The following is a 25,003-nucleotide window of genomic DNA, read 5'->3' on the forward strand; positions in this document are numbered from 1 at the left end:
CTTCGGGAACTAAACCCAAGTAGCTGGACTCCACAACCTCTCTCTAGGCGCCCAGGGATGCTCCAGCACCTACGGGGGCCGACCGCCCGAGCGCACGCGCAATCCTCGCAGCCGCGTCCCCTTTAAGAGAATTCCTTCTGCGTCCTCCGACCCTTTCGCTTCCGCTCCGCGCTCCCATAATGCTGTGCGGCTGAGTGCCTCCGAGCCCGCGGGGACGCTGCGGGGGAGCGTCTCCGGCTGAGGAGGAGGAGGAGGAGGCAGCGGCGGCGACGTGGGCTGCGGCGGGCCCGCGGCGTCGGGCGGTGCGGATGTCGGGCTGGGCGGACGAACGCGGCGGCGAGGGCGACGGGCGCATCTACGTGGGGAACCTACCTACAGACGTGCGCGAGAAGGACTTGGAGGACCTGTTCTACAAGTACGGCCGTATCCGCGAGATCGAGCTCAAGAACCGGCACGGCCTCGTGCCCTTTGCCTTCGTGCGTTTCGAGGACCCCCGGTGAGGCCCCGCTCCATCCACCCGCCCGCCGGCCCCGGTCCCCGCCTTCCCTGGTCCTGCTCCCCCTCCCCCTCCGGCGCTCCCCTCCCCCCTCAGCACAGACCCCTCACGGCGCCCCCGGGTGGAGGCTGTGGCCTCCTCTCACCGTAGACTCCGGGCCGTCCCTTGCACCGGCGTCACTTCCTCTATTATTATTATTGGGTTTTCTCTTTAGTTTACTTAAAAGCACAAAAGCTGGGCCTTTCGAGGGCCCAAACCCGCCTAAATCGGCCTCAGGGATGGTACGAATGAACGAATGATCATTCTCTTCTTTACGGCTGGAGAGGCACCCTGAAGGGGAAGCGGCCGGGACTTGGGGACCTTGGCCCCTGAACCAGCGTGAGAAGACTCGGCGAAGAGCAGGAGTGGCCAGTCGCCACCCCCCGTCCCCCGCTCCGCGCTCGAACGCGCCGTCTAGGGGGACACAGGCTGCGGGGCTGTAGGTGCTTTTGGAGGTCGTAAAGGGGCCTCTGTGATGGAACGGATCTTGGTCGGCGCGCGCCCCGCCCTGCAGGGCCCGGACCTTGTCCTTGCAAAAGCTCGGGGGGTTGGAAAAACTCCTAAACTGGCTGAGGGGCGGGGGGGGGCTCTGATTTCACTCCTCTCCTCTGAGGAGGGAGGCACGGCTAAAGGCTAAGGGACACGAGGATTTGGAAGTTCTCCGTCCCTGGACCGGTGCAAAGGGGTCTCGGTGACTTTGCAAACATGGTCGGCTCGGCCCCGGAAAAGACTTAGGAACTTTCAAAACTGCGGTCGGAGCTTCTTAGAAGCCACCCGGCTGTGCTGGTTCCTCAACTCGGGGTAAACTGCAGCCTTGTCTCAGGAGCGCTTGGCTCTGCAGGCTTCACGGTTCGGACGGACCTCGGGCGTCTCGTCTGCCCGGTGCCGTGGTGGGCCGGGGCCGGGAGAGCGTGCGAGGGTGGCGAGGCAGGACACACCCTGAGGCGCTGATTGCCATTCGCCTCAAAAAATGGAACAAGGCATTTTCTCACCTAAACTGGAGAAGGTTGCACCTCTGTCAATTAGTAACGTTCCCCCCGTGTGGTTTTTGAGCAGTCTCTGTGTGTCTCGTACCATGCTGTGTATTCTTTAGCATTTTCAGCCTTTAAAGAGGAAGGTATTGTTAATCGCATTTTACAGACGAGGAACCGGAGGGTTTAGAGAGTTGGTAAAAGGGATCAGGGATCAAGGTAGGATTTGAACCCCCTGTTCTGCCCTTTCGGAATACAAATTTATATTGTCATCTCTTCCCTCGTTTCTTTTCTTTAATATTTTATTTATTTCATTTTAAAGAGCAGGGAAAGGAGGGAGAAAGAGGAGGAGAGAAACGTCAGTGCGTGGTTGCTTCTTGCACACTCCATGCTGGGGACCTGGCCGGCATCCCGGCATGTGCTCGAGCCTGAGCATCAAACCAGTGACCCTTCAGCTTGCAGGTGCTCAGTCCACTGAGGCACATCAGCCGGGACCCTCATTTCTTTAATAATAGAAAAGCTGTTGTTTGATACACTCGATTCCAAGTTTCAAGCAAAGCACTGCACACACATTATTTAATCCTAACAGTAACCTTGTGAGAAAGACATTAGTTACATTTAGAGATACAAAAAAATTACTGATTCACCCAGAGACAGCTACTAGTGAAGAGCAGAAGGATGATTTGAACTCAAGTCAATTTTTATTCAAAGTCTGCTTTAAACCTTAGCAGCTCTGCCTCTCTCCCACTGCACTATAAATATAGTCAGGGTTCCACTGGATGTGGTCCTCCTTGCTTTTAAGCCTGTAACTAAATCTTGGTAAATGAGTGTGCCTATGACAACTGAATGATGCCTTTTTTACTAGTATATCTCCAGCTCTGCTTGTCCCCCCAAGCCGTTCCTTCTCCCATCCAGTACTGGAGAATCAGCTGGTGTTTTTATGTCTTCTAGAGCCCTAGGAAAGACTAAAAGACATTTGCTCTTTTTTTGAGAAACTGCACCTAGATAGCGGGTTTGACAACTTCTCCAAACCATGTGTGAAAACATATGCTTGAGGAAGTTTTATAGTCTCACAAAACCTTAAATTGCATTTGTGTTTTGAGCCTTCTTTTTAAATGGTTTTTTCTTTCTATAGACTCAGTGGTATTAGGCTTTGTAGAAGAGTGAGTATTAAAGGACTAACGTGTGGTATGCATTTTGAGAAACTGTCCACCAGAGTTAGAGAAACACTGTTTTACTTGCAAAAGCAGTTATCAGTTAATTTATTCCTTTTTCTGAATTAGCTCTCCTGTAAGTAATCTGTTAACTCATTCATTATCATTTCATACCTAGAAAACCATGTATGTGACAGCTGTAAAGCTTAATTCCAATATTGTGTGAGGTCTTCAGACCAAAATAGTATCGCATCAAAGATTCTGTTTGTATTATTTTCTTTACTCTAGGTTCCCTTTGATACTTGTTACTCATACCCCGCCCTGGGAAGTCTTTCAGCCTCCTGAGCAGCACTAATGCCAAACTTTTCTTTGCAGAGATGCTGAGGATGCCATTTATGGAAGGAACGGTTATGATTATGGCCAGTGTCGGCTTCGTGTGGAGTTCCCCAGAACTTATGGGGGTCGCGGTGGGTGGCCCCGTGGTGGGAGGAATGGGCCTCCTACAAGAAGATCTGATTTCCGAGTTCTTGTTTCAGGTATGTTCTTTTGAAAAACCAAATGAGGTGATGAATGTAGAATATATTTAGTACAGTCTGGCCTTCAGGAAATGGTAGTTCTTCTTCAGTGCACAGCATACATGGGGCTCTCTTTTTTATAGCCTATGCACACTGATGGTCCGAAGCCCTGCCTGTCTTGCCAGTGAGGCTGGTATCTTGCAGATGAAGTTGCACTGGTAGTGCAACCTTGTCCTAACAAACTTGTTTTTTATAGAGGAGTTTTCTAGTGTTAAAAGGGAAGATGATGGCAAAAACCCCTAACTGAAGACGGTTCTAAAGATGTTTTCTTTTGGAATGTTCCATGATATTTGACTTGATAGAAAAGACATTCCAGGAGCCAGCCTTAAACAACTTGGATCCCGAAGAAGGCCAGTTTTTGTGTTTTTGGACATATGTAAAAACAGAAAAACAACTTGGCAGCTTAGAGATTGTATTACAGAGTGTAGAACAAAATGTCTAGGGTTGACAAGTGATGAAATGATAAGTGCTGAAATGCTATGCATCTCTTGAAATATTAACACTGGTAAAGACCTGGGGTGCTTCTGTACATTCAGGGGTGTTTTAGGGCCCTGGTGGAGTGAAATGTCTTGAGGAACCCGGCACCTTCTTAGATGTGAATATTATAGTCAAAGCCGACTCCCATTGGTGCTTAAGAGTGATACTATCAGTATCTGCCTATCTTGTGTCCCTTTGTAATTAATTTAACCCCAGAACTCTATTCACTCCTTCAGGATGTCATATTTTTTTCTCTCTCCATGCTGCTCTGAAATCCTGCTTAGAAAACTATTAGGAAATGGCGGCAGTCCTGAGCTGTGAACGGTAACACAGCCTTTGAGAGCAGGAGCACATTTCCCTTTCATGACATCAGGTAGGGGTGTATGACTCCCGACTAGTTTTAGCATCTGAGTCTTACCTCTCCCCCCCCCACTGTATTGGAGAATATTGGTGATCTTTTAAGAGGTATTTTGTCTAGTTTGTCAGTTAATCACACCTACAAAAAAGCAAACAAATTTTAGATTTTTGTTGCGTTGTTACCTTCTGCTAGCTACACTTTGGTTATTTCATTGGATAGTTTCAAATTCCCATGTCTTAGGAACCTAGTTAGTCAAGAAATCATTGGTACTGATAAATTTCATATGGAAAAAAGAACTCAAAGTCTTGAGAGTGTGGTATTAATTATGAAGGACAAAGAGAGGCTATGAGTTCCCAAGAGATGCAAACCTGTAATGAGATGGAGTTCTTGCTGTGTTGGAAAGGCTTGTTCTGGAAGATTAGCTGGGGACTAGTTTCTTAAAGTGGTTTACTACACATACTTTAGTGCTCTTCTCTACTTTCATGTTCCTTGTCAAGATGTGTGATTTGGGGACCCTCAGGATTTAATAGTGACTGATGGAGAAGGGCCCCTAGGTATTGCTGGCTCTAAACAGGGCAGTCAACACAGCTGAAGGACGTGGCCTCTTCTCTTATGTTCTCCATGCCCAGGACTTCCTCCCTCAGGAAGCTGGCAGGACCTGAAGGATCACATGCGAGAAGCTGGGGACGTCTGTTACGCAGATGTACAGAAGGATGGCATGGGGATGGTTGAGTATCTCAGAAAAGAAGACATGGAATACGCCCTGCGTAAACTGGATGACACCAAATTCCGCTCTCATGAGGTGGGTCCCCACCTTCTGTTGAAGAGCTCGTACCCAGTCCACTGCACCTAAAGCTGACCTAGCAGAAATACCAACAGGTCATGCATTTTCCATTTGATGACCTGACAGTATCATTAAAGATCTATCTTACGTGGACAGAGCCAGGGAATTCATCTTGACGTAGCAGAGAGAAGTCTGCAGTCATAGTATTTCTAACCTGGGGAGAATACTGGTGCAATCTGTCATAATGTGGTGAGCTGTTGTGATAGCATCCCTTTCATAAGGGGCAGTGTCTCTCAGTGAACCTAAATATTATGGCTGTCCCTCCTCTGGGTCTAGTGCGGGCTCTGCAAGCCAACCTTATCATCTCAGCCCTTCTAGGTACTGCTATTGGGGCTGAGTCGTCACTTCACTTTTCTTTCCCAAAGTAGTGCAGAATCCTTTTTGAAACCTGAGCCACGTTTTTATTTTCCTGTGGTTGATCACCTCACCCTTGAGGCTCAGTTCTTGATGTCCTTCCATTAAGAGGGCATCTGCTGCTCTGGGTATCTCAAGTCTGTCTGATTCTGACTTTCCCTTTGATACCATTAGATATTACACACTAGACCACCAATTGGACATTATTTTTTTCTGGTTGTCCTGTCCTGACTTGCTCTGGGGTTTAGAGTTGTATGGGGACATGAATATCTAGGCCTTTTTTTTTTTTTTCTAAGGATTCACACATTCCCTAATTTTACGGCTTGGTGGCTGTATGGCTTAACAAGGCCTTTGCCTAGACTAACCCCTGAGACTTGAATTTGGAGCAGAAACAAAATAGCACTTGGTCAGATACACTGAAAAGCAGAGCCACAGGGTAAATCCAATTACTAGCTTCATGTGGGGGGAGAGCATCTGGCTTATTTCATTTTAGCATCTTTAGATCTGAGAATGCTGGCTGAAGGCAAAGGGCCTGGAAAAATGCCAGCCTACACATGATTCCTGCTGCTTAGCTGAGCTACTCTCAACCCTGGTTCCTCCATATGCAAGATAGTCACAATAATAGCACTGTTTTATAAGACTTGCCAGGAAAAAAAAAAAAAACATGGAAATAACTAGAGCATCTACCCCCAGGTTCTGACACCTGGGAGGTGCTGAATACAGGTTAACTCCTTCCACAGGTGCCCATGGAAGGATGCATATGAGGCGGCAGGGGATTGAACTATATGGGGTGGGGCAAAAGTAGGTTTAGAGTTAGGAGTACGTAAACCACAGATGTGTTCTTGTATTTTTATTATTGTCTTCCACACGAACAGCTGTAAACCTACTTTTGCCGCACCTTGTGTGTGTATATATATGATCTCTGGTCCTTTTCAGTTCTTAGGTTCTGGGGATTAGTGGCAATAATTCAGATACGGTAAAACAGATCAGTTGCCTCTCGCACATGCCCTGACTAGAAGCCGAACCCACAGCCTAGGCACATGCCCTGGCAGAATTGAACTGGCCACCTTTCCCTTTGTGGAATGGTGCCTGAGCCACACCATTCAGAGCTGAGAGTGTTCTTGAAATGGGCTATTTGAGTACCTACCTCTTAGAATTGTGAGGGCTTGACAGGGTAACGTCATGCCAGGCAAACAGTGCTCAGCCCTTAACCATTACTGATAAACAGCTGTGCTAGGTGTTAGTGTGCTTTATTCTTCCGGGTCTTATTTTCCCCTTTTCTTTGTGTTTGAATTTCAGGGTGAAACTTCCTACATCCGAGTTTATCCAGAGAGAAGCACCAGCTATGGCTATTCACGGTCTCGGTCTGGGTCAAGAGGCCGTGACTCTCCGTACCAAAGCAGGGGTTCCCCACACTACTTCTCTCCTTTCAGGCCCTACTGAAACAGGTGATGGGAACTTTTTCTTTCTTTTTTAGGCAAACTGAGCTGCTTTGTGCTCAGAATTTACATTCCAGATTGATGATTTAGTGTCTTAGGAAATTTTTTTAATTTTTTTTTTAAGGAAATAAAACTACATAATTTCTACCAGGGCCATATTAGCAGTGAAATATTTTCAACTGCAGAAATTGTGGTTTTGTTTCAGAAACAACATGTATATTTTTCACCCCTGATTATGGGGGAAAAAATCAGTGATGTCTTTGTGGGTTGCTCTGCTCTGAGATCAGCAGTTACTGTGACTGAGTGGGCCCATTCTGTTTAGAAATATATTTTAAACGTTTAGTAATTGACATGTGTGGTTGTCCTTGATTAAAGTTCATAGATTTCACCAAACAGGCACACTGAATACAAAAATATATATCACTGAGTTGTAGTGACAACTTACACCCAGTTGGTAAGGAGCAGGTGTGGATTACTTTACTTGTAGATAAAGTTAGTTGCTCCTATGGTGGTTTGAGAACTTCCATCCCAAGGGCAAGTTCAGAGTTCTCTTATAGTTCAAGACCAAGCTTGTAAATTAAGCTGCCTTTAAGAGAAAAAAAAAAAGGTGAGCACTGCAGATAGGGCAGGGAGTGGGAAGAATAAAAACAGACTTTTGTAAGTGGGCAGCAGCATAAAGATCATTGGGAAATTCTTAGCCAAAGTCAGCTTTGGCAGTTTGGTTAGAAAAGATTTCTGAGTTCTGGTTCTATCACTTTTCTAAATCTGTCTCACTTATCCTTGCCTCATGGGTTTTCTTTTTCAATTACAATTTACTTTCAATATTATTTTGTATTGGTTTTGGATGTAAAGCATACTGGTTAAATAATCATAAACTTTACAAGGTGTTCCAATATTTCCAGTATGCACTTGACACCATACATAGTTATGACAACATTATTGACTAGATTCCCTATGCTGTACTTTACATCCCCTATTTTGAACTACCAGTTAGTACTTAATCCCTTCAGCTTCTTACCCAGTCCCAGAACTGCTGCCATTTCATTCTCGGTGAGCCACGTGAGCTTAAAAGCCAAACAACAAACACCTGAAAAACCACCTCCCCTCACCCCGCACCATCTTGGATTCTGCGCAATCCATTGATCATAGCGGGTAGGGAACTACTTTGTCCCAGGCTTAGGGCTATATTAAAAAAGAACAAAAAACACTTTATTGACATATGACTGACATGTAAAAAAACTATTTAATATATACAACTTAATGGGTTTGGAGTTAAGTATACACCCATGAAACCACCACCACCAAGGCCTTAAACATAATCTATCCCATATGTGGTAAGAACATTTAAGATCTACCCTCAGCAAATTTTTAATATACAATAAAGATCGCTAGCTATTCCAGGACTATTTTTATGTTTTTAAAAAGAGAAACTAGGTGCGGCTAATAATTCCTTTTGCATGTAATCACTGTGTGATATGGTGGATGGTTCTAGGTCCAGGAGTTCGAAAGCTATAGTCTCCTTTCAACACTCTTCAGACCTTAGCAAAAAGCCCTCTGTTTGGAACAAAGTGGGTGCCCAGGAACAAATTCAGGTATGTTCAGTAAAGATAAAATACTGATGGAAACAACAGCTAAAAAGGACAGCTCAGGTTGTCACCGAGTGTGATCAGATGCAGTGTCTAACAGTTACAGAAACAGAAAAATTCGCTCAAGTGCAGTTGGGTAGACAGTCTCATGGGAGGACAGGAGGGTGATGTCTTCCAAACCAAACATTTTCTTGGAAATTGATAATACCTTTTACTTCCTTCAGTGTCAGGAACTCATTGCCTTGTTTTGGCTAAATCTTTCCCAATACTGTCTTCAGAAGAGTTAGTTACCAAAAATAGTTAAACATCAATTTTTTTCAGATTACTGAAGGAAGTGGGAACTTTAGTGTTCATAATAACAAAATACTGTCATGCTTCCATGTGTTCACAGCATACCCCTTCCTGGAACAGTTACTCAGCTCTGTGAGAAGGGCTCTTGTTCATCCAGCTTTGGCAAAGGGATATTACCTGTTTGGAAACAATAATGCAAAAAAATGTTATAGCTGAGCCTGCTGCCCAACTGGCTCTACTGAGCTAACGTATCACTTGGTTTGTCATGGAAAATAAGCAAAGGAAATAAGTGTAGCTACTATCCTATTTTTCTTGCCATGAATATCTGAAAGAATCACAATTACAAGTGAAACCTAATTAATGCACTTTTCAGTAAGGAGCAGAGACAGGTTAATTAGCCATCTGTATGCATACAAGAGTGAAAGGAAGACTGTGACTGTGAACTCACTTTGTCCTAAGAAGCAAAGCCTGACAGAAGGTTCCATTTAGAAATAGCATGTGATCAATGGATATGTCTGCTGAAACAGTGACAACCATCTGGCTCTGAGATGGATTTTGAGATCTTATTTCCACAGTTAACTGAGGTGGCTTAGTGAATCAGAGGCATGGTTAAGAGCAGAGTTCACAAATTTTTTTAACTTTCCTTCCCATCCTTGCTTCAACCAGAGCTTTCCTTTGACTGGTTGCCCTTGATCAAAGAGGTTACCTCTGAGCTGGAGATGTTTGTTTCTGCAGGCTGCTCAGAAAGGTCCTCCTCTGAGTGGATCTCCTGAACTTGAAGTTGGCATTTGGAAAGCCATCTCTACCTGAGTGCTTAGACTAGTCCCATCCCCAGCTATCTAGAGGTGTGCAGAAGCTCTGAGGACCCACTTATCTATAGAGGAGATAAAAATAATTTAACCCACCCAAGGTTCTGGATTTCATTTTTGGCCTAGACTTGTTTTAAAGCTTCCATTTAAAATAGCTGCAGTGAGATTTAAAGCTGCAAACTGATGGCTCTCAGGATGCATCTGGCTTGCAGGTATGTTTTATTTGCATGGTCTTTTCTTTCTTTAAATTGTGAATTGGTGGCCAGTACCTAAAATTTGGGAAGTACTACACAAAATGCCAGGTGTCCACGTTCTCTGGGGAAATGGGCTCACATCCTTGCCTGGCACTGAATGAGAAGCAGTGAATGCCAGCTGCCCCTTTAGGAACAGGTTGAACTCCAGATTTGCTACTGAACACACTCCTTCCCATCCCAGTTCTGATGGCTCATTCTTGTTACCTATTGGCCCCTAGAGATGAGCATGACCCCATTAATGCCGCACCAATATGCACTTTACACTTTTTTAAATTGTTAATACATGTTTTTATTATTTTTAGATTTACTAAAATGTAGTTTACATACAACATTGTATAAATGTAAGCTGTACCACATAATGATCTGATACATGTATATATCGCCAGTTATCAGAATGAGATTATTTAATATCTATCATCTCACATAACATTTTTTTTTCTTGTGAGAACTTCTAAGATCTCTCAGCAACTTTCAAATATACAATATGGTATTGTTAACTATAGTCATTATGTACATTACATCTCTAAGACTTACTTATAACTGGAAGTTTGTACCTTTTGACCACCTTCATCTAATTCCGGTTTATACTTTGCAGAGTGCTTTCACATAGCAGATTTGGGCCTCACAGCTCCTCCTATGTTCTTAGTTTACTGTGGAACAATTTTGTTAAGCCACTTTAGGAAACACATACCTGGGGGGGCCACAAAATAATCCTCCACAACTCGACGGGAGTTTTGTAGTAGTTCTTCAGCACAGTTACCTTCTACCACGTTGTCGGATCTCAAGTAAAGACATCTACAAAACCAGGAGCTTAAGGTTACCTTTTTGGAGAACAGGACTGCTAAGGCATGGGTGGAGAGGGTCAGGAGTGGGAGGACAAGGAAACCGTATTCTTGAGTGCTGGTCACTGCTCAAAGGTGGAGGACCTATGGTCAACACTGGATCAAATTATAGTCTGCAGTCTAGATTCCCAGCAACCTGTGCGGTAAGTGGCTGTTATTCCTTGGGATTGATAAGGTTTAACTATTTTTGGATAATTACTAAGGGTAAATTGCTTTTGGTGGAGATAGGTTATTAAAGGCAATTTAAATACAGTGTGTTAAGTCCAACAGGTAAGCACAGTTTGCCAAGGGAATAGGTAGGACGCCTGACAGCCTGGGTAAAGCGAAGGACCCAGAATAAGTGATGTCATTGCTAAAGGAGGGGCAAAAATTAGCTGGCTTGGGAGGATGGGAAATGGACCTACTGGCAGGTAACTTGTCAGGAGTGGCTCTAAGTGACTTAAGGGCACTAGCTCCTTGGAGATAAAACTGGGATCTGTGCTGAGTTCTGGTACTCTAAGACAAGGGCTTTTTTCAGTGCAGCCACCTGTGGAGATAGAGTTGCCTCCCTTGCAAGAAGTACCACAAACAGTTCAGGAATCTCCCACTGTTCTGGCCTAACGGCTTCATTCAAGCATCCAGATGGCAAACTAGTGAGGTCAAACAGGAGATGAACATACCTATGAGGCCTCACTACTGTTTCAAGGTTTAGGAGTGCATGACAGGAGGTCTGAGCCTGCTTCCAGATATTTGGGCTGAAAAACCAGCAGTCTGTTCAGTCTCTGAGAGGGGAGCAGCCAAGCTCTTTCTGCTCTGAGCCAGGCCTAGACCCAGGGCTAAACCTAATGAGACAAAGGGGCAAGGATGTGACATGCGCATCTGGGCAGAGGCTGCCTAGAGGGCTAAGTTGTAAGAAAGGACTAGGGTGGGGGGTGGGGGTGGCAGGTGGCACTTAGCCTAAGGCTAAACACAGTACACACTTACTCATAGCACGAAGAGTGGACAGCTGGAGTCCATTCCAGGATCTGGCACTGTCTTAACTGATGTTTCCAGACCTGAAGTTTCTTGCCAAAAAAGTGAAGGTTGTACTAGTGGTTTTTTGTTAGCCATACAAGGATTATGTGTTTATTTAAGAAAACTTGGAGAACAAAAATAAATATCCGTGAAGGTGACCATTGGACTTTCTGGAGTTTATATTTCTGTTGCGCAGTAAAACAAAATGGACAAGGGCGTGGGCTCCTGAATCACAGCTGAATTCAAACAACAGCGATGAGTGTTTTTGCCACAGCTACCTTCACGTGGCATTATGTGCAAATTACTTAAAATTTTTTAAAATTGATTTTAGAGAAGGAGGAAGAGAGAGAAACAGGAACACTGATTTGTTTTTCCACTTATTGATGCATTCATCAGTTGATCTTGTATGTGCCCTGATGGGGAATCGAACCCAGAACCTTGGCATGTCAGGACAACACTCTAACCAAGTGACTACCCGGCCAGGACCATGTGTAAATTACTTTTCCTCTCCATGCATCAGCTTCTTTATTTGTACAATGCTTTGTAGAGTTGCCGGGAAGATTAAATGTTTAAAAAAGATACGATAATGTCAGTAAGAGGTGGATGCTATAGTACTGCTCCTTTTTAGAGGCAGTACAGCCCAAGTGCGCCTCAGTCCCCACTAGTCATTCAGAGTGTAACTGGTACGTAACTTGCCATAATCATGCTTAACCTGCCTAGGCCCTACAGACTGGAAGGATGCTAACTTTTCTTGGCCCCTGGGGGATTTTAATGAAGACCTCTACCGCCAACAGGTTAAAAGCTACTGCTTGCCAAGAATTGATCTAATAACAACTGATTTATTTATTCATTTGGTTACCAGGTTTCCTGTGTGACATTTCCAGAAAAACAAAATTCACTCCTTGAAATGTCACCCATTTCCACCTAATCACTGTCTATGATGAAGTTGTGTCTAGAATAAGCCCACACCGCCCTGTTTTCTTCATCATAGGCTACTGAACCCAGGGTCTCTGAGAGTGGCACACCGTGCAGACCCTTCACTTGGCAAGTCGCTTAACTTTTCTTGACCCTGGAATCGTGCACGAAACACTGAACAGGAACTGATAAACTCTTTAGGTGTCTGTGAATCACTGACTGACTAAATGCCTACCTCACCTCGTCTTTCTCAGTCCAAGTTCGACAAGAGAGTTTAGTCCAGGTACTGCAGGAAAGCCATTTTTACAATCAGCTGTATATCTGGGCTAACAGTACTTAGGAACTATCCTTGGGAGGATTGAAGAGAGTCACTTGGCTCTTTCTGTGTTCTGGTTCAGATGAGAAATCCTGATTGAGAAAGGCTCCAACTGTGAACTAGAAACCCCTGCCCTTCAAGCTCATAGATATTTAAACCAGTAACTGTGGGAAATGCAAATATAATAAAAAGCACTTAATTTAATGTAAAGCAGCACAGCAGCATGGAGGAAAGAGGTGGCTATGCTGGCCCTTGGGCTGACGATAGGACAGCTCTGCTGTTGTAGTTTCTGCTCTTCCCTGGATTCAGGCCGCCAGGAGTCGTTACTCTGGACACCACCTTACTTCCATCACCTACAAGCCTTTTCTCTCCCTCCTGATTTTTTTTCTAGTTTGATGCTAATCATTTTGACTAAGAGTTTTTGATTCAAAGAAGGCTCGGAGGGACATTCTAAGCATTGAAGTATTTGGCTGCAATCAGAGACGTCATCCGAGTCAGTCTCTGGATTTGATATGAGGAGGATAAAGTTTCCAGGGGTAGACTTTAGATGGCTTGTGTAAAGCAGTAAGGCTCTGAGTGCCAAACTTTGAAATCTCTGACTCCCTGTGAAACTTTGGGACACCTTTGTGACCCTTGGTTTCTTCATCTATAAAAGAGATACTAGTATTGGCCTTCCAGGGTTGTGATAGCTGAGTTAATGCATATAAACATTAGTGCCTGGCATGTGAACATGGTAATGCTTTTAAAACCAAATGATAGGCAACATGTTCAAAACTTGAAATCCTTCCAATGTCACATCTCTGAAATGGAATCATAAGTCAAACTGGTTTCCAAAGTTACGGCAAGACTGCAGATCACTGAATACCAAGTCACTGTTCCAGCTATCAGACCCAAATCCCTTTCATCATCTCCACAAACTCTCCTAGGAGTAATAGTTGCATTTCTTTACTCTTAGGTGACTTGGGAAATTCACCTCTTTTGTGTTTCTATTCCCCACTTTTCCAAAGATGTTAGTAAAGAACAGACAACCAACATTTACTGAGTGTCTGCTCAGTGCCAGATACTGAGAACATGATGAGCAATAGCAAACACACTGCCCGGAAGGTGGATGAACGGGAGTAGAACGGCAGAGAATCCAGAAGCACTCAAATAGATGTATGAGATGCATGTAAAACTCCAGCATTACTGGGAATCATGAGAGCTACAGGCCCTGAGGAGGCTGCAGTTGAAATCCTCAGAAGTAAGGCAGCAAAGAGGAGTGGGGTGGGTGGGTAAAGCCAAGGACGTCGAAGAAAAAAGAATGCAGAGCTAGAGGAATTGAAAGTGAGAGCACTGCCTTGAAGAGTGGGCAGGGCCTCCGTTAAATGATGCCCTGCCTGCTGCGGTGAATCTTTCATCTTTAAGATAAACTCACCTGAGAAGGGTTTGGGTAGAAGAAACATTAGATTTCTGTTTTGAACCGCTGTGTAACTGGGCAAATCAGTTAAACTCTATAGACCTGAGCATCAAAATACAAAATAAACAAAAGCTTTGAAGTAATCAAAGACGAGTTCAGAACAGGAAGCCAGCAAGCAGTTTACGCAGAGCTTATGGTTACAGGTGGGTGTGCTGTCCGCTTTGGCGCTGATTAATGGCACTAATCTTGTTCCCACCTGAACTAGTTCATTTTTTAAAAAATTCCATCAGGCAAAGTCTAGGACAAAGTTGTAGATTACCCCTATTTTTATGACTACATATCCATACTAACTAAAAAGCTGCAGTGCCAAACAGCAAACAAGCCTGCTTTTCAGAAAACATTTTCTTAAAAAAAAAAATAGGTTAAGACTATGCAGCAATTAATTGGAGTGGATAGAAGCTGTGCCCTTTTAGTAGTCAAGCCAGTCTGTCAAAGACCCTGCCTCTCCTCACTGCCTTACTCTACACTTCACCAGTTGTGTTACTCCTCCGTGCCCTGAGCCATGTGTGTTTGGGCCCTTGGTATAAAAGGAAACGTTAAAACTTCCTTCTGCATTCCCATTTTCTTTGAAACTGCTGGTAACAGTTTCTTGCATGCGTTTTCAAGGAACAAAAGAAAATTTAATGCATACACCAGCATATGTAAAATAGATAACATAAAGCATTGATAATATTGTACACAATGTTCTGAACTTTGGCTTTTTTATTAAGTATACTTTAATGACCTTTCCATATCAGCATATATAGTTATTTGTTTCATTATTTTTAACTACTGCTGAATAGTCCATTGTATTATGTGATGATGTATTTAGCCACGAAGGACACTTAGATGGTTGCTGGGTTTTTGTTTTGTTTGTTTTACTAGGAACAGATCTGCATACTCTGGACACTTTGTGCACATGTCTTGATGCACTCTCACAGATACTTCCATAGGGAACCACTAGATCAGAAAATATGTACATTTAAAAATTTGAGACGGGAATCCAACAGTAAGCAAATCAGACATGAACTCATTCTATTAACAAGAGACAACAAATCAGCAAAAATAAGTCAAGAAAAATATCTGAAGAAAACCCAACAGGCTAAGGCAGGGGAATAGGAAATTTGGAGTGGTCAGAGAAGGCCCTTCAGAGGAGATAAACTAAGACCTGCCAAAGAGACAGACTGTCCAAGAAAAAAGGAATAACACGTGCAAACATCCTAAAGGACTAATTTGGCGTGTGGGAAAAACAGCAATGAAGCCGATGTGGCTGAACTGATAAAGGCAGTAGGTCCGAGTGGAAGGCAGCGAGTCTGTGAGGTAAAGCTTGGAGGATGATAAGCAGTCCGGGTTTTGTTCCTAGTTATACTGGGAGGCCCTGAAAAATGTAAACGAGAACGATAGGACACATAGATGAGAAGAGGGAAACCACTTACCCGCGGGGTGATCGTGGGCAAGTTCCTGCATCTCGCCTAAAGCTATTTCTCCCACTGTGAAATGAGGCACTAATCGCCACCCTCAATGGCTGCGAAGGCGCCTCGGGCAAGGCTCCGGGGCCGCAGCCGCGAGTTTACCTGTCCTCCAGTACTGACTCCATGGGCTCCACCCCGTCCGTGTCCACCTCGCGGAGCCGGTCGGCAAAGGCGATGGCTGTCTCCAGTCGTGCCACGGCCTCTTGGCTGCCGAAGTCCACAAGCGCTAGGCGCTCCAGGTGTTCGATCACTTCTGCGGTGATTCGCCCACTTCCCTGGGGAGGGGGGCGGGTGAAACAGGGTGTGGGTCACGGGCGCGGCCCGCTGCACCTCCAGAGCCGCTTCACCACGCGCGCAGACACCCCCACCTTCCAGCCTTTACCTGAGGCTCTGCCTTGGAAGTGAAGCCTCGGCGCCCGCCCGCCCAGGCCCGAAGGACCAGCCGCGCAGCCCGCGCCCACATTTCTCCTCTATTCGGCCTCCGTACCCTGCTGCACGTAAGCCGAGCGACTTGCCTAAGAATGATGACATCAGTGCGTCGCCACTGTCGCCGCCATGAACAGCGTAGGGGAGGGATGCACTGACATGAAGCGCGAGTATGATCAGTGCTTTAACCGGTGGTTTGCCGAGAAGTTCCTCAAGGGGGACACCTCCGGGGACCCGTGCACCGAGCTCTTCAAGCGCTACCAGCAGTGTGTTCAGGTGAGCCACGGCCGTCGTCCCTACCCCCGGACCCCGCGTTCTCCGCCGAGTCACTGGCCTCAAGCCTCGTATCTTGCGGGGGTTGGGACCGGGAGGGTGGAGAAAAGCCTCGTCAATGAGGCCAGTGGCAGGGGACAGGAGTTCTCTCTCCTGCCGTCACCATCAAGGCTGCCTGGTGTCTCTCCCGATGACAAAGTTAAATGTTTTGTAGCGCTTTACTTTTTACGGAGCACAGGAACATTCTTTGGTTCACTTGGTGTTCATCTTAAACTTGCAGAGGAGGCATAGTTCGTATTTTAAAAATGGAACACTCACGCTCAGCAACAGGAAGTGATTAGGCCAAGTTCGCTAGAATCAAGTTGCCTTGATTTTTGCGGTGGTGCACTTTCCACTATTGTTTGGGAGCGAGGCTGGGTGGTAGCCTCTCTCTGACCTGTCAGTCGTTATGGTTTCATTTTTTGTTATTATCCTTTCATTGGTCTGTTTTTCCTTTTGCCCTTCCTCCCTCCAGTTGTTGCTCTTTATCCTGTCTGCATACAGGAAGTGAGGCTTGCTCAAAGCCAGTAAGCTTCATATTGACCTTTATAATGTTTTTCTCCTCTCATCAGAAAGCAATAAAGGAGAAAGAGATCCCCATTGAAGGACTGGAGTTCATGGGCCATGGTAGAGAAAAGCCTGAAAGTTCTTCTTGACCTTGACAGTCACCTTGAAAATGGACTGCCCAAATCAGGAAATTGAGCACTCTGGATTGTGTTAAGACTGAAGAGAGCCATCAATTTAATGAGGAGTTTGGTGTGTGGGGGGGTGTTTCCCTCCTTCTAGAGGTTTTCCTCTCACTTGTAAAAGATGACGGACCATCACTTTTCACTTTGGGCCGGTGTCTCACTTGCACTGGCATCTTGCAGGAACTCGCTGCGCTAAAACTGAATGACTTGGTGGGGGGTTATGGTTGCAATACTTCATCTGGGATCAGCTTTAAATATACTTGTATGTAAATACTGATAAACTTGTCGGGATGATCATGGTTGCCTGACCTCCTGACTTAGGCTTTGAAGGACAGTAGGTATACTGTATGGGGGCGGGGTCATCATCTCACAGAAATAGTCGGTTAGGGCCTCTTTCCTGTCTGGGAGCTAATTCTCTGAAAAGGGGTCTCAGCACAGCACTTTCAGTCAATGCTTGGTAGCTGTTTTATTTTTATATAGTAAATTAACTGTTAAGATTGCTGGTGGACTGGATTAGCCAAGAGGCCTTTAACAGTTCCCTGCCTTAACAAGAAGGTGTCAAGATTTCAGATCAAGACATGAAACCTTCAAGAATGTTAGAGGGAACACCATTTCAGAGCTCACAGTATAGTTCAGTCATTAAGATTGCTGGAGGAAGATCCTAAGTTGCAAAGATCTGCTGTTGCCAGCTTTTCAACCTAAGTCAATGAATTAAGTCAACCTGTGTATCATCAAAATGCTATGTCTGGTTAAACAGGAGGAAAATGAGTTTGCTTTATTTGCCTTGTTTGCCCACCCTGCCCTGTAATGTCTGTAATCATGAAGATGAAATAAACTGTAACATTTAGTTTCTATCATTACTGGCCCCATGGAACTTGGTACACTTTATGGAACAGCTATTTCCCTCTGTTACCCGCATGTCCTACAGATACAGTGGGGGGAAGTTTTGTTTTATAATGTAAAGGTGAAGAAAAAGTTATAATTTATCTAAGCTAGATTGTATGGCATAACAATTACGAACCTCACTGACTTGTAAAGTTTATTTCTACAGTAGGCTACACAGATATCTTGAAATGTTTATGTAATGGCACAAAAGTCAGGATCGGGTGCACTTACGTCCTTTAGGATGTCATAGTTCCCACAACTGTTTATCTTCATTAATTTGGTTCAATAGTATGAAACTTGATTTAAAGAAAGCCTCAATTCTGTTATTCTTTACGAATTCCTACTCCAAGTTTAATGTAACCAGTCTCTAATGTCATTTCAAAACATTCTGCATTTATATTTTGACTGTTTAAGGTCCATTTTACAAGGATTATATAAAAGACTGTTTGGAACCCAGCTGAGGGAGGCCAGACAGCCAGCTGCATGAAGATGAGCACATCTGTCCTGAACTCAGACGGACGGGCCACAGCACAGCAGCTCCAGGGGGAAGTGTGGGCTGTGGTTAGATCACAAAATGGCAGAGACAACAGGCACTCTTTTTTTCTTGACTGTAAATGGTTTTCAACCCTATGTTTGAATGTGTCTCCCTTTTGTGCAGTACCAGTTTTCTGTATGCGCTAACACCAAAACCTTGTAGCTTCTTGAATCTTACCACATAACCATCTGGTTGAGCCTTGAGAATAAAATCAGCTCCAAGCCAATGAAGTTCTTTTATTGTAATTGCTACTGAGAGAACAATTTTGGTTTATTGTTTCTCATGCTATTTTGACTTCATCCTCCAACTATCTCAGCTACTTCAAAGATAATACCTTTATTTCCCCAAAGGTTTCCGACCCTTCCAACCCCCTAAGGCAGAAAATGATCTGATTACAGGGAGTAATCTGCAGCAAATGCTGATGGAATGGGATAGGAGAAAGCCGAGACACAGAGGAAGCACTTCCTCTCCAGAACCCCAGATACCTCTTTCAGATGAAACCACTGGCCACGCACCCTGGCTGGTGCAGCTCAGTGGATTGTACACTGGCCTGAAAACCAAAGGGTTGCTGGTTCCATTCCCAGTCAGGGCACATGCCTGGGTTGCAGGCCAGGTCCCTGGTAGGGGGTGTGTGAGCGACAACCACACATTGATGTCTCCCTCCCTTCCCCTCTTGTTTATAAGCCTCTTGTTTATAAACAAACAAACAAATAAAATCTAACCCCCCCCCACACACACACCTCTTGTTTATAAATAAAACCTTAAAAAAAAAACACCAAAAAACTACTGGCCACACAGTGTCTGTCAGGACCCGATCCTGATGATTAGGTCCACTCCCTTCGCTTTACCTACCGCAGGCACAAGAGACCAAGGAGAGGCGCTGCTATTCAGAAGCCTGAAGTGGACTTGAAAACTAAACAGCAGCCACAGATCTTCGTTGCAGAAACAGAAATAACATTAATGCTCATTTCTAAGGGAAAAACACCACCAATGAATGCAACTCTGAGCTCATGACTAAGTTATTTATTTAAGCCACCTCCTGCTATTAGCAAAGAGATGGAAGATTAGTATACTTTAGTCATCATTTGATATTAGGAAAGAAGGTCAGCTTAAGGTCCCATACATTTTTCTGGTCCGTGTACAGAGTAATGGTCCAAACCAGTGCTGTGGTCCCCATTGGGCAGTGGTCCAGGTTCTCTTTATTCATCTTCATAGCCGGTGGGAAGTGGATTCACGTGAGAGTTATGGAACAGAGTATGGTTACCATCTCCCCAGGGAAAGGGCTGTGGAGTGAAGATGTCAGTTAGGCCATTCCAAAAACAGTTCAGAGACTGCACTGCCATGAACTGCTTAAAACCAAGTGGAAATCAGTCTGTTGAACTGGCAAACTTCCGCTTTACCATAATTTAAGGGAGCTCTTATAACTTCCAAGAGAGCCCTTAAAGTAGATAAAAGGAAAAGCAAACTCAAGTTTGTTTTCATAAGCCTCTCCCTGGTAACTGGTATGTCAGTGCTATGTTTGTGCAAGTGTAATCCTCAAATCGCCTGTATCAGAGTGGCAGAGGTTTGGTACTGGGGAGAAGATACTCACATGCTACCTTTGAAAAGCACTGCCCTTGGGCAGTGGTTTCCAACCCAGGATGATTTTGCCCCTCCAGGGACTCTGGGCAGTATCTAGAGACATCTGGGGCAGGGTGAGATACTACTGGCATCTAGTGTGTAGAGGTCAAGGATGCTGCTAGACATGCTACAACTGACAATAGAATAGAATAGAATAGAATAGCCTGTCCCCGCAAAAATTATCTAGTCCCAAATGTCAAATAGTACCGAGGTTGAGAAACCTTGCTTTATGGCTTCTAATGCTACTGTACTAGGGTGGGAGTGGGGCTCAGAGTCCAATTCTTTCTGAATCTAAGAATGTCAGCCTAAGTTTCTATGAGGCCAGTACTACCTGCACTAAATGATGTAATAGTCATTAAAGAACCAGAAGAGGCTCTTGTTAAGAATACAGCAAACAACGGAAAACCAATGACGTTATAACTACATCAACAGCCAAAGGATAAAACAGTTGAGAAGATATATAGCCTGAAGGAGAACTGAAGGTGTCAGTCTCTTCACTGCAGCTACTACCTGCCAGGTGTCTAGGTCCTAGGAAGGTGAACCACCTCTGACTTTGCCACTCTAAGAAAGTTTTCCAAACCTCCAAGTTTTAAACAACCGACAGCTGTTTTAGAACAGTATCGGAAGGCAGAAGGTGTTATGAATCGGAAAAGGAAAACTCAAGGGCACTTATTGTATGACTTAAAGAAAAACTGAGAAGTGACAGGCATTCCCCGCCCCGCCCCGGTCTCAGGTTCCGTTCCGTAGAACCGGAGAAAATAAAAATTGGTATTGTTAAATGAGAAATTGTACAAGCCCGGAAACCACGCTTTTAGAGAATTAAGAACAAGGGCATTTGGAATGAACGGAGAACGGACACTCCAAGAGAATGCAAGGGCGTACCTTGGACCTGATGCGAAGATGGGGGTAGGCGACGAACTCGGGTCTTTCGTGCTCTCCGTGATGCGACTTCAGAAAGACGTTCAGCATGCTCACTCCCACCCCGGGGAGCGCAACGAAGTAGGTAAGGGCCCTCCACATGCGAGCTGCGGGGTGGCAAGACGTCTCAAACCTGCGATGGGGGCCCGCCCGGGTCTCATTCCCCTCCCCCTAAGTCTCAAGCCAAGGTCACGGCCCCGCGCCGTCTCGCTGCAGTTGGACTGAGGCCCTCCCCACCGACCGCAGCCCCAATACCTGATCCCTCTTCGCCGTGGGCACCACTTGACATAGACCGTGCTAGCTGTGGCCGGAAACGACCTAGCAGCTCAGAAACCCGGGACCCAGCCGCCGCCGCCATTTTTGGCCAAGACCTCCTCAACGCCGGAAGCGGAAGCAGAAGGAGGCGTTGTAGAGGCGGGACTCCCACCTCAAAGGAAGTTCCTATTGGGCGGTGCCTTTTAACCCGGGAAGCCTGCGCACTCTCCTCCCCGCAGACCGAGTCCCTGTCAAATAACTCAGAGCCCCGGAGCTGAAGGGAGCATGCGCCCTGCACCTTCTGAGTGCACTACTCCCTCCCTACGTTCCCACCTTGTTGAAGCTAAGCGCAAAAGAAAGGTTACAGATGGCACTCTGGCATCCTTGATTGTTCCCTTTGTGGGAGTCCGTGGACCGCACAAAACATCTAAAATGTCAGTCCTCGTCCTCCTCGTCCTCTGACCCCTCGTTTTTTTCATAGCGCCTGACATAATTGTTAAAAGCCTTATTATTTTGTCTGTCTCCCTTGATAGCATATATATAAACTCTGATGCCAAGAGTTTGCCCCACTGGAGCATTCCCAGACTCTGGAATGGTGCCTGGAACATAGCAGATGCTCAACAAAAATTTGCTGAATGAATGAATGAGTGAATGAATAAACAGCAACGGGAAACGAAAATTGACGTCTGCCCACCCCCATTTCTTCCTTTTTCTCCTACTCATCTAAAAACAGTTTTAAAAATAAATGTTTAAAAAATAGATACACATGATAAAAGTAATTTTAAAATTAATTAATTTATTTTTAAAGAGAGAGGTAGAGAGGGAGAGAGAGAGGGAGAGAAACATGAATGTGTGGTTGACTCTCATATGCCCCCTACTGGGGATCTGGTCCACAACCCAGGCATGTGCCCTGACTAAGAATACAACCCGAGATGTTTCGGTTCACAGACCTACACTCAATCCACTGAGCCATGCCAGCCAGTGCAGATCAAAGCAAATTATTTTTAATCACAAGAAACTTTAAGAATATAACGAAAGGACCTGGCTGATGTGGCTCAGTGGACTGAGCACTGGCCTGTGAACCAAAAGGTCACTGGTTCAATTCCTAGTCCAGGCACTTGCCTGGGTTGCAGGCCAGGTCCCCTGGCATGCAAGAAGCAACTGATGGATGTTTCTCTCCCTCTCTTTCTCCCTTCCTTCCCCTCTCTCTAAGATCTTTATAAAAAAGAATATGATGAAAGTTATAAACCCTTTCCCCCCAAAATGCACCTGCTCCTAAGCACACATATTGAGCAGACAACGTTGAGGGGAAGAGGGCAATAAAGTACATCTGGAGATCTCCTAAGGAGTCCTTGTGCCCCAGGTCAAGAACCCCCGATTAGGGAGACAAACAGGGACACTGGTGTGGGAAGACTGTGTTCACATCTTGTTTTCTTCCCTTATAGCCGGCGTGACCTTGGGTAAGTTAGATTAAACGAATACTTTAAGGTCATGCATTTTATGAAGACAAAAATTTAGGATCATGTTACTAGAGCTTCTCAATCTGACTGAGCATTAGATCTTTCTCTGAGTAGCCTGAGGTTTTGCATGTTATTCAAACGCAGCCAGAAGGTATATGAGGTGAGGCCCTACTTTGCGGCCATGGAAAGGGTCCAAGCATCAGGCAGCAGGAAATCCTGAGTCAGATCTCTCCTCTGCCACCCGCCGTTCCCTCTTCTCTAAAATGGGAATGTAACACTCCTTTATATCCGACAAATATTTATTATCCAACAAATATTTATTAAAACTCTAGTCTACCTTAGGAAGTTATTCACCCTCCATCTATAATAATGAAGTTTCATTTGATAAATATTAACCAATGTTCCCAGTGTGTTCCAGGCATGCACAGTAGTACACAGGAGCTATAAGTTCTCTCTCATGCAGCTTACATGCTAGTGGTGGAGACAGGAGGAAATGAAAAAATGCTCAATGCCTAGAATATGTTACAAATGCAACAAACGCTCATTTTGTCATAGGGTTTCCTTATGCTCTGCAGGGTGACGTGGATAAGCTTGTGTGTATCATGCTCAGCACAGAGTACCTGCTCAGGCATAATGCCCCGGGTGTTATTGCCAGGTATGCTCAACGTTTGCAAAGCCTTGGGTCGCCGAGTGTAGACAACCTAGGAAGCCAAAATCATCAATACGGAGAATAACTAATATTTATTGAACATTTATTTTGTGCCCAAATTGTCTTCCCCACTTCAGTAAATTCCCACTCCATTCCTCAAGTTAAACATTATGGAGTCATCTTTGACTCTCTCTCTCTCTCTCTCTCTCTCTCTCTCTCTCTCTCAATCACACACACACACACACACACACATCACACGTTACATTCCGTCTACATATCCTGACAGCTCTTCCTTCAGACACCCAGAATCTGACCACTTCTTACCACCTACTGCTACCAATTCAATCCAAGGTGTTCTCTGTCACCTAGACAATTGCAGCAACTTCCTAACTGGTCCTCCTGCTACTTGGTCCCCCTACAGTCTATTCTCTACATGGCAGCCCGAGGGATCCTTTAAAACCTGTCAGATCATCTTCCTCCTCTGCTCAGCATCTTCCAGTGGATCCCATCTCCCTCAAAGTAAGTGCCAAAGCCCTGGCAGTGGGCTACCAGGCCCTGCACACCCTGCCCTCTGCCACCTCTCTGACATCACCCCTTCTACCCATCTGCTCGTCCACTTCACTCCAGCTACCTTGGCCTTCTCGCCTTTCCTTGAACATTCCGGGCACTTCCCTGCCTCAGGACGTTGACACATGTTCATTTCTCTACCTGGAAGAGTTTCCCCCCAGATTTCCCCATGAATTACTTCCATATTTTAACCAGGGGTCTGTTCAGAAGTCGTATTACCAGAAGGGCCTTCCTAGACTATCCTGGAGCGAAATCACTCCTCCCAATCCTGACACTTTATCCTCACTGTGCCTTGTTTATCTTCATAGCACTTAGCACCATCTGACATATTAAATATTTATTGGTTTATTGCCTGCCTTCCTTCATGGACTATGTTTTGTTCCCTGGTGTCACCCCAGCACTTGGCACAGGATAGGCACTCACTAAAAATGCATTAATCATAACATGTTATCTCTTGTGAGATGGATACTATTCTCCCCATTTTTCATAGGAGGAACCTGAGACTCAGATGTGCAGGACGTTGCCTAAGATCACAAAGATTTGGACAAGCAGTGGACCCAGGCATTCTGGGACTCGAGTCAATTCTTTTAACCTCACAGCCACACAGACTTTGTTTTGGGTAGAGCAATGCCAACTCCAAGAGGTCACCCTGTCAAGTTCATGCTGATTGGGTGCTCTGAACACAGATTAGCAAGAAAAGGAACGACTGTTTAATTTCTGACTTCAGTGGGTTTAGAAAGAAACATATTCCAAATCATGGGGTCCTCGAGAATGGACAGAACCATCAAATGCGGCCTCAGGGCACTGAGCTGGCAGTTCCCAGCCCGTGCTGCACCCCACCCTCTACCCCCGTCACCACTGTGACTCCCAGGATATCAGGCCTCTCTGTGCAGGGAGCTGCCCCAAGGCCACAGCCAGCCAGCCAGCCAGCCCTGGATTTGATATCATCCTCTCTGGCAGCGGATGATATTTATGTTCACACTGAACCCACTGAGGATCTCTCTGATGCCTGATTTCCTTGAAGCAGGTTGCTGGTGGGTGGGCACCTTAACACGGGGACAGCTGCT

The 25,003-nt window shown here is 45.2% G+C and overlaps 4 protein-coding genes across 4 annotated transcripts; 2 read left to right on the forward strand and 2 right to left on the reverse strand.

Moving 5' to 3' along the window:
- Positions 1–168: 168 nt before the first annotated feature.
- SRSF9 (serine and arginine rich splicing factor 9) lies at positions 169–7,057 on the forward strand. Its single transcript, XM_045843376.1, has 4 exons — positions 169–496; positions 3,036–3,196; positions 4,700–4,872; positions 6,568–7,057. Exons 1-4 carry the CDS (start codon positions 309–311, stop codon positions 6,709–6,711), a joined length of 666 nt encoding a protein of 221 aa, XP_045699332.1. The 5' UTR covers positions 169–308; the 3' UTR covers positions 6,712–7,057.
- An 874-nt stretch (positions 7,058–7,931) lies between these two features.
- GATC (glutamyl-tRNA amidotransferase subunit C) lies at positions 7,932–16,146 on the reverse strand. The gene is made up of 4 exons (XM_045843388.1): positions 16,003–16,146; positions 15,723–15,895; positions 10,339–10,442; positions 7,932–8,761 (listed from the first exon to the last, which is right to left on the reverse strand). Exons 1-4 carry the CDS (start codon positions 16,081–16,083, stop codon positions 8,709–8,711), a joined length of 411 nt encoding a protein of 136 aa, XP_045699344.1. The 5' UTR covers positions 16,084–16,146; the 3' UTR covers positions 7,932–8,708.
- TRIAP1 (TP53 regulated inhibitor of apoptosis 1) lies at positions 16,139–18,693 on the forward strand. Its single transcript, XM_045843420.1, has 2 exons — positions 16,139–16,322; positions 16,931–18,693. Exons 1-2 carry the CDS (start codon positions 16,176–16,178, stop codon positions 17,012–17,014), a joined length of 231 nt encoding a protein of 76 aa, XP_045699376.1. The 5' UTR covers positions 16,139–16,175; the 3' UTR covers positions 17,015–18,693.
- A 782-nt stretch (positions 18,694–19,475) lies between these two features.
- Positions 19,476–21,419, reverse strand: LOC123821799 (cytochrome c oxidase subunit 6A1, mitochondrial). Its single transcript, XM_045843549.1, has 3 exons — positions 21,261–21,419; positions 20,970–21,112; positions 19,476–19,750 (listed from the first exon to the last, which is right to left on the reverse strand). The coding sequence occupies exons 1-3, from the start codon at positions 21,361–21,363 to the stop codon at positions 19,667–19,669; spliced, it is 330 nt and encodes a 109-aa protein (XP_045699505.1). The 5' UTR covers positions 21,364–21,419; the 3' UTR covers positions 19,476–19,666.
- Positions 21,420–25,003: the final 3,584 nt, after the last annotated feature.

The sequence above is a fragment of the Phyllostomus hastatus genome, unplaced genomic scaffold, assembly GCF_019186645.2.
Source record: "Phyllostomus hastatus isolate PE091 unplaced genomic scaffold, TTU_PhHast_1.1 phas_contig_1162, whole genome shotgun sequence".
NCBI classification, from domain to species: domain Eukaryota; kingdom Metazoa; phylum Chordata; class Mammalia; order Chiroptera; family Phyllostomidae; genus Phyllostomus; species Phyllostomus hastatus.